Source organism: Penaeus japonicus, unplaced genomic scaffold (assembly GCF_977035675.1).
Source record: "Penaeus japonicus unplaced genomic scaffold, GWHDUDI00000001_assembly GWHDUDI00000566, whole genome shotgun sequence".
Lineage (NCBI taxonomy): Eukaryota > Metazoa > Arthropoda > Malacostraca > Decapoda > Penaeidae > Penaeus > Penaeus japonicus.
In genome coordinates, this window is record NW_028234968.1 from 926 (window position 1) to 10,827 (window position 9,902).

The following is a 9,902-nucleotide window of genomic DNA, read 5'->3' on the forward strand; positions in this document are numbered from 1 at the left end:
TATCCATTCTTTTCCATTCATTTTTATTCTAATTTTTTTCTTTCCATTCTCAGTGTGTACAACCATATATCATTAACCCAATTCCAAAAAAGGAAAAGAACGTCTAGACCAAAAGAGGAGAACCGATTGAAAGGAATCTTTTAAAATGCCTTACTAAAACCAGAATTCTACATCAGCCGAAGCGAATAAACTGTGAACCTCTGCAAACTAATTCCCTTTGTATACAGAAAATCAGCTTTGGCATAACACACCCCCGACGCCGTCTTCCAATTGCAGAAACACACTTCCGCCTTTTCGGGAGAATTCTTAGCCGCGCGATGGGCCATCGCATTAACCCTTGTGTTCCGTTTCCTTTTCGTTTTTTCATGGTATCTACCTCCGAATGGCACGAGCTCTCGAAGGCTATTCTGACTTTGCGAATCTATTTAGTATGATTCCGATCTGTGAAACTTCCGCTCCTCGTGATAAAAGCCATAAACTTCTTTATGGGAAAATTTCTTACCCTTTTTGTGTGCAAACTTATGTATAATTTCCGGTGTGTTGTCTTGTAACGTTGGGTGTTTCTGAATCTATATTCAGTTAAACATGATGTGTTGTTTTCGTAAATTATTATTAATATTTTATCTTGAGCAGATAAATGGATATCTTACAGTGCTTGGGTACGGCCTTTCGACTGATAAAGTGTTAAATTTGTGATTTTATTATGCATTACGCATTATTTTGCTGCTAAATTTGTAACATGACACTTTAATGAATAAAACAATTGAAACCGGAAATTGAACTGAAAATTGAATTGTTCCCAATTGCTACATGTACATTTACTTTTTTATACAACATTGCGTTCTACGAATTGGTTTCATGAGATCGGGGTTTTGTTCCATCGAGGACACTGTGTACTACATTTCCTCTTGCAAACAAAACACTCCCGACTCGAAGTGTACCTAGAGAGAGATAGAGAGATAGAGAGATGGAGAGAGACGGAGGGAGAGAGGATGAGAGAAAGAGAGAGGGTGGCAGGAAGTGAGATTGAGCGAAAGACAGGCAAATAAAGAGAAAAAAAAGAGAAATAGAAACAGAGAGGGAGGGAGGGACTGCGGGAGGGAGACTGAACAAACAAACAAACACACACACACACACACACATAATATAAATATATATATAATAAAATATATATAATATATATAAATATATATAAATATATAGATAGATTATATAGAAAGACAGATAGACGACCATATAGATAGATAGTATAGATATATAGATATAGATATATTGAGAAATATAGTATATAAGAATATAAAAATTTAATATATAACATATGATATAATATATATATATATCAATATAATATATATATAAAAATAATATAAACATATACATATACATAATAAACCCGATAATCTTGTTAGTACAAATGCTGTCGACTGCACAGTTTTTTGTTACCTGTCCATGCAAGAAAATCTGTTCAATATTTCATAACAAATCGAAGTTACTCACAAAAGATCGGTAATTGAGTAATTCCACAACAATATTTTGGAAACCTCCAATGCAATTGTCTGCAAGTAAACTGAAAATGTTGATATTACTAGCATTACTTGCTTAATTAACAGAGAAGCTCCTTTAAGTGTTAAAATCCTGCAACAGAGGGACATCAATGACCTTCAAAATCTCATAAAGATACCGTACATCCCTGCATGTATTAAACCTATCTTTAACAATGGATTAATTATAATTGTTTACAGGAAGCTATGGCTAACGCCCTTTTCAGAAGGAAAAAGAAAGAATTTATCCAGTCTATCCAAGCCAGCCCATTTTCTTCCTCTTTACGAAGTCCTTGGAATAGCTTCATTACTCGGACTTACAACCATCTAGAGAAACCAATCATTGGCAGATTCCCTTAATTTAAACCTTGCAGGATATCGAATATAAGCTTATTATAATTACTGTATTATGACATTGAGAGGGCATTTGTAACTTCATTCATGGAAAATCCATTAAATCCACAGAAAGGATAAAGTACGATTATCGTGATTACACGAAATAAAAGGGTAGTCCCTCAATGAAGGATACGAATGCTGTTTTTGGCTTTTGAACCGTCAATACTATAATGGTAATGGTAAACTCCATTATAGAGGAACCAGTTGCCCATAGCTAGGAAAACGCAGATAATAATCACCCTTGATAAAAGTAAAAAACCATATTGATTATTTAAGAACATAATTCTAAAAGTATATTTTAAAACGTATATAAACCCCAAATGACAAGAAAAGCATAAGCTATTGGAGGGCATGACCTGTTATATAATTTATTCATTTCAAAGTTTCAACGTTAAATGTTATTTTATATTTATGAACATTAACATTAACATTATGATCATTATTATTATTATTATTGCTATCATTACCATGATTATTATCACTACTGTTTTGCGTTAATATCATTATTTTTAGCATAATCATAATTTTTGTTTATATTCCATAATCAATAATACTATCATTACTATATCATTAACAACAATGACCATCATTACTTATTGTTGTCATTACTATATTCAATAACATCAATATCATTATCATTACTAAAACCAATTAATGTTACTCCAATCATCGTTCACCATAATCATATAGTCGCCAACAATACCATCGTCATTATCATTATCATTGATAATATAATTAATTAAACTGTATCAACAATATCATTATCAAAAAGCCAATAAAAATGATGATAGCATGTTTATTCTAATTCCGATTATTCAAGAAATGAATAAACAGGTAGACAATGTAGGCCTAGTTTGTTGACTAAGGCCTTGCGGAACATCCAATGGTCAGGTGACCTGGCGTCAGTGGGCTATCAATTATAATGTTAATTAAACAGGTAAGGAAAACTGCAAAAAAACCAAAAGTGCACCCATCTGCTAACCATCCAACACCCACCCACCCCCAAAAAATAAAAGAAATATAAAAAAGACAGAAGACAAAAAAAATAAATATATACAAAATATAAGTCCTATATGTAAGCAATACACATATATATAAATATACAAATAAGTACATATATATATAATTACATATATATATATATAATATATAATATATATATATATATATAGATAAAAACTGTTTTTCAGAATGCGTGGTCTTCAACTAAAAAATGCTTTTAGTTTTTCTATTGACCGGAAACTCTGCATTGAACTATCAGATTATAGCTTAGATATGTTTACAAATCCTGCTCATCACAAAAAAAGGAAAATCTACCTATTGATATTCATCAAAATTCATCAGTAACCTTTTGCGTCACCCTGTTAACAACCCAAGCAAACAATAAATGCAGCAGAACACATTCCTCCAACAACGAAAAGAAGCCTATTAACCAATTACGGTGCTAAGCAAAGTTAAATCCAATTTCTCAAAGATTCACCACTTCAAAGAAGTATAAATCGAATTATCATCCATTGATAAGTCCGATGTTAACATTAACTAAATGAAAACACCGAGTAATCTAAGGGGCTGACAGCTATACATAATTCCTTGCCCAGTTACATTACATAATTAGAACCCGAGCTAACATCAAAAGCGTAATTCGTAAATTAACACCATAGACAATCTAGTCATTTCGTGATAAAGAAATTAATCAGCATTGCAGAGCAATAAGTGTCCTTACTAACAAATCATAATGAATGTATGTGTATATATATGTATATATGAATATATATAAATATATATATAAATAAATATATATTATAAATATATATATAAAATGTTATATATATATATAAATATATATAAAAATATATGTAATATAAATATACATTATAATATATATAAATAAATATAAATATATCAGTATAAAAATATAAAAATATATAAAACATAAATAAATATATAATATAAAATATAAATAAATATAACAATTATATATACATTTATAAATATACATATATATATAAATGTAAATATATATATAAAAATATATACTTATTATATATATATATAAATAATAAAATGTATAAATATATTAAATATATATATATACATTTATATATAAATAATATATAAAAGTATAAATATATATAAATATCTAGTATAAAGTAAATATATATATAATATATAAAAATTATGTATATTATAATAAAACAATATATATAATATATATAGTATAAATAAATATATACATAATATATATATATTATAAATAAATATATATATATATAAATATATAAATAATACATTTAAACATATATATACACATACAATCAATATGCTGGTTTTTGTTTATTAAAGGACACAGAATGCCGCCAATGCTCATTAAATTCATTATCACGAAATGCCTAGAATGATAGGGTAGTATACATTTTACCGTATTACGCTTTTGAAGTTAGCCTCGGACTAAATTTTTTTTTAATTTTAATTAAACTGGGAATAAAAAGATAAGCTTGTCAGCCCCCTAGATTACACGGTGATAACATATAGTTAATGTTAACATCGTGACTTTATCATGGGATTGATAATCGATTTTATCATCTTTGAAGTGTAGAACTCTTTGAGAATTGGATTTAACTTGCTTAGCACCGTAATTGGTTAATAGGCTTCTTTTCGTTGTTGAGATGTGTTTCAGCTCATTTATTGTTTGCTTGGGTTGTTAACAGGGTGACGCAAAAGGTTACTGATGAATTTTGATGAATATCAATAGGTAGATTTTCCTTTTTTTGTGATGAGCAGGATTTGTAAACATATCTAAGCTATAATCTGATAGTTCAAAGCCAGTGTATTCGGTCATAGAAAAACAAAAAGCATTTTTTAGTTGAAGACACGCATTCTGAAACAGTTTTTATCATATATATATATATATATATATATATATATATATATATATGTATATATATATATGTACATATATGTATATATATATATATGTGTATATGCATACATATAGACATATATATGTATATATATATTTTTTTTTTCTTCTTCTTTTTTATATTTTCTTTTCTTTTTTGGGGGTGGGTGGGTGATGGAAGGTTAGCAGATGGGTGCACTTTTTGGTTGTTTTGCAGTTCTACCTGTTTCATTAACATATAATTGATAGCCCACTGACGCCAGGACTGACCATTGAAGGTTCCGCAAGGCCTTAGTCAACAACTAGGCCTACCTGTACCTACTTTTAACTTCTTTTCTGAATAATCGAATTATAAAAACATGCTAACATCATTGTTTTTATTGCATATGAATATGATAATGATGATAACAGTAATAATAATTAATCAATGATAATGATAATGACAATGGTAATATGTGCGAACAATATGATAAAGGGGTGACGATGAAGTGGAAACAATAATGTATTAGTAATGATAAGATAATGGATTGTTAAATGAAAAAGTAATGACAACAATAATAATGATGACAATGATGTTAATGAAAATATTAATCGATAGTAATAAGAATATGGATAACAAAAATTAAGAAATGCAAAAAATAAATGAAAATACCGTAACAGTATGATAATAATCATGATATGAATAGCAATAATAATAATAATAATGATCATAATGTTAAAGATAATGATCATAATAATAAAAATAACATTAACGTAGACAAGAAATGAATAAAATAAACAGAAACAGGTCCATGCCTCCAACGTTAATGCTTTTCTGTCATTTTGGGTTACACGAAATAAAATATACTTTTAGAATATGTTCTTAAATAATCAATATGGTTTTTTATACATTTTATCAAAGGGTATTAGTTTATCTGCGATTTCCTAGCAATGTCACCTGGATCGACTAACATGGAGATTACCCTTACCCCTAATATACTGACGTCAAAAGCAAAAACAGCCTTAGTTAACCATTCATTGAGGGACACCTTTTTAATTACGTGCTAAACACTCTAACGACTTTACTTTTCAGTTCATTAAAGATTACCATGACAGACGGATTACAAATGCCTCACAAAGTAAAAACAGTAATATACTAAGCATATATTCGAAATCCTGCAAAGGTTAAAATAGGAATCTGCCATGATGGTTTTCCTAGAAGGATGTAAGTCCGAGTAAAGCAAGCTATTCCAAAGACCTCGTAAGAGGAAGCGAAAAAGGGCGGTTGTAGACTAGATAAAAATTCTTTCATTTTCCTCTGAAAAGGGCGCTTATGCCATAGCTTCCTGTAAACAATTATAATATAAACCATTGTTTACATGGATAGGTTAATACATGCAGGGAGTAACGGTATTTTTTATAGATTATTGAAAGGTCATGATGTCCCTCTGTTGCAGGATTTTAACACATTAAAAGGAGCATCTCATGTTATTAAGCAAGTAATGCCTAGTAATATCAACATTTTCAGTTTACTTGCAGAACATTGCTTGGAGGTTTCCAAAAAATAGTTGTGGAATTACTCAATTACCGATCTTTTGTGAGTAACTTACGATTAGTTAAGAATATTGAACAGAATTTTCTTGCATAGAGACAGGTAACAACAACTGTGCATTCGACAGCATTTAGTACAAACAAGATTATCGGCGTTTATTCTGTATATGTATATATATAATAATATATATATATATAATAAAATATACATAATATATATATATATTTATATTATAAATATATATATATATATATACATATATATCTCTATATATCTATAACTATAATATCTATTCTATCAATCTATAGAGTCTATCTATCTGTCAATCTATCTATCTATCTATATTCTATATAAATATATATAATATATATATATATATATATATATATAATAAATATAAAATCTTTTGTGTGTGTGTGTGTGTGTGTGTTTGTTTGTTCATCTCCCTCCCGCAAGTGCCCTCCCTCCCACTCTGGTTCTATTCTCTTTTTTTTTCTCTTTATTTGCCTGACTTTTCGCTCAATCTCACTTCCTGCACCTCTCAATCTTTCTCTCATCCTCTCTCCCCTCCGTCTCTCTCCATCTCAGCTGATCTCTCGATCACTCTCTAGGAACACTCGAGTCGGAGTGATTTTGGTTTGCAATAGGAAAAGTATACACATTGTCCTCTCGATGGAACCAAAACCCCGATCTAAGAAACCAATCGTAGAACGCAAATGTTTGTATAAAAGAAGTAATTTACATGTAGCAATTGGGAACAATTCAATTTTCAGTTCAATTTCCGGTTTCAATTGTTTTATTCATTAAAGTGTCATGTTACAAATTTAGCAGCAAAATAATGCGTAATGCATAATAAAATCACAAATTTAACACTTTATCAGTCGAAAGGCCGTACCCAAGCACTGTAAGATATCCATTTATCTTCACAAGTACACATATAATAATAATTTACGAAACAACACATCATAGTTTAAACTGAATATAGATTCAGAAACACCCAACCGTTTCACAAGACAACACACCGTAAATTAAACATCAGTTAGCACACAAATAGAGTAAGAAAATTACCCATAACGAAGTTTATGGCTTCTTATCCACGAGGAGCGAAGTTCACAGATCGAATCATACAAAATAGATTCGCAAAGTCGAATAGCCTTCGAAGAGCTCGAGCCAATCTCGGAGGTAGATACCATGAAAACGTAAAAGAAACGGAACACAAGGGTAATGCGAGGGCCCTCCGCGCGGCTAAGAATTCACCTCGAAATGGCGAAGTGGTCTGCAATTGGGAATCGGTGGGGCGTCCGGTGTTTATGGAAAGCTGTTTCTGTCTTTCAAGGGAATTAGTTTGCAGAGGATCACAGATCAATTCCGCTTGCTGATTTAGAATTCTGGTAAGCTTTTTAAAGATTCCTTTCAAAACGTAATCACTCTTTTGAGTCAACTGTTCTTTGCCCTTTTTGGAATTAGGTAATACTAACTGGATAGGAACAACCTGAATGGAAAGGAAAAGATAGAATAAAAATGAATGGAAAAGAATGGATAAGGATGGACCGAATGGAGGGAAAAGGCGAGTATGTACTGAATGGTAGAGGATGGTTAGGCCAGACAGAATGAGAGGAAGGAGAGGATAGTCTGAATGGAACAGGATAGCGATCTCGTTCTGATTGTGTAGAAAGAGATAGCACGTTGTTTGAGAAGGGAAACACGGCAACAATAAGATTGTTAACGCTTGTGTATTCGAGCTCTTTGTTGACTTTACAATTTCATTCATGGTTCCTGACGTTGACAAGGGAAAAATATCATGGTCTATTTCTTGATTGATAGTGTAACGAAACAAGAGTAAACTTGTTCAGGTAGAGGTGAGGGTCCTCTGATGTGATGCACATTGACTTTAAGGCATGCATTCTTTGAGCTTTGACACGGCCTTAGATAGAATGCTAGATTCATGATGCCATTTCACTTAAACATGTACAATGTGACAATAAACAAGCAAAGTCCCCACCCGCCTAATCTAAGTATTTCCTTTTTCTACATGAATTTATGATCTTACCGTCTAAAAAAGAAGAGTTTTTACTTTTGATTAGTAAAGCACTTAATCTCACCTTTTCTCTCTGAACAGATCGCTGACAGGAAATTCCCATACACGCGGTCTCACGCACCCCGTGTGCATGCATGAGTAGACATCATCTCACACAGGTAAGTCGAGAACCAAATGTGAAAAGACTCATTTAAAACAATAAATGGGGCTCTCGATCTCTTTTGACTTTTCTTGCCTTTTTCGTACATTAGGCAACATTCCATGACAAATTTATGCAAACAACTATTTGGCATATTACGTGGGGTGCTGTACTAAGCCACAGTCTTCAACTCATACGTGGAGTAAATAACAAATAGTTTTACGTATCTTTTGTTTTGTCTTCGAGATGTTGATGAATCACGTAAAGTAAAAACTGAACTTTTCATGACTGAATCATACAAAGTATGAACAGTGAATGAAACTGTTTACGAAGTGTTTCACAGCGGGTAATAACTTTCCACCACAGACTATAGTGTGAACCTTCTTCGGCATTTCATTATAGATTATAAACTCCAACGTTTGTAGATTATAGAACTAATTTTAAATATTTATGTATCATAGAAGTATTGAATTCCTGAGAATAAAACTAACGTTGGGTATACATATTCAAATAAAAAATTATCGATTACACCGGCGCAAATGAAAATATTTTTTGAAAAAAAAAAAAAAAAAAAAAAAAAACGGAATTTCAATCCAATATCGCAATCAATTTAGCACATGCTATAGACTTTGAGTGACTCCTCTTATTAACAAGTAATAACTATAGGGGAAATCTGCATGGATCTCCTTAAGCAAAGGTTTTATTTGTCACAAATGTCAATCAAACGAAAATAAGGCTAATGGCAAAAAAATGGCTTCAAAGATGTTTTAGCTTCACATAAGTTTCACTACATTACCCTTGAGCCAAATTGGTGTGAAAGTCCGCGTCCTATCTTTGAACTCGGGAAAAATTACATTTATGAACGAACTAAAGTCGATAAGGGGACAGCAATATGACCTTTTATCGTTTTGTTCATTAATTCAACATCTATAAATTTCCATAACTCTAAAAACGCCCATCACGTAACTGTATATTTTGTAAAAAAAAAAAAGAATTTATCAGCCTAAGAGGAAAATTATAGTTACTATGTAAGATTATTAAACAAGTAGATTGCATAACATGTAAATAAACAAGAATTAACTGCCTGTGGCTTCGTCTCCACGACACACATGTAAACAAGAGTTGCTCTCAATCTCTCACGGCGACATTTTCTTTGGCCGACAGGTGACTCTCCGGAACTGCCACGAGGACGTGGCTCCCGGCACGGAGATCTACTCCTTCCACGAGGCCAACCGATGCTCATGCTCCGTGTGCAAGTCCTCGGAGGCGTCCTGCGAGGACTGCGATACAGGGGCGTCCCTCAGAGCCCCTCGCGTGGACGTCCCCCAAGGCTAAGACCGCTGTATGGAGCGACGACG

At 31.8% G+C, this 9,902-nt stretch overlaps 1 protein-coding gene across 1 annotated transcript; it reads left to right on the forward strand.

Annotated features, from left to right (window-relative positions):
• The first annotated feature begins 8,245 nt into the window (after window positions 1-8,245).
• LOC147466483 (uncharacterized) lies at window positions 8,246-9,879 on the forward strand. The gene is given in 5 exon segments (XM_086535421.1): window positions 8,246-8,263; window positions 8,487-8,522; window positions 8,524-8,550; window positions 8,552-8,563; window positions 9,709-9,879. Coding segments are annotated over 5 exon segments (264 nt in total).
• Window positions 9,880-9,902: the final 23 nt, after the last annotated feature.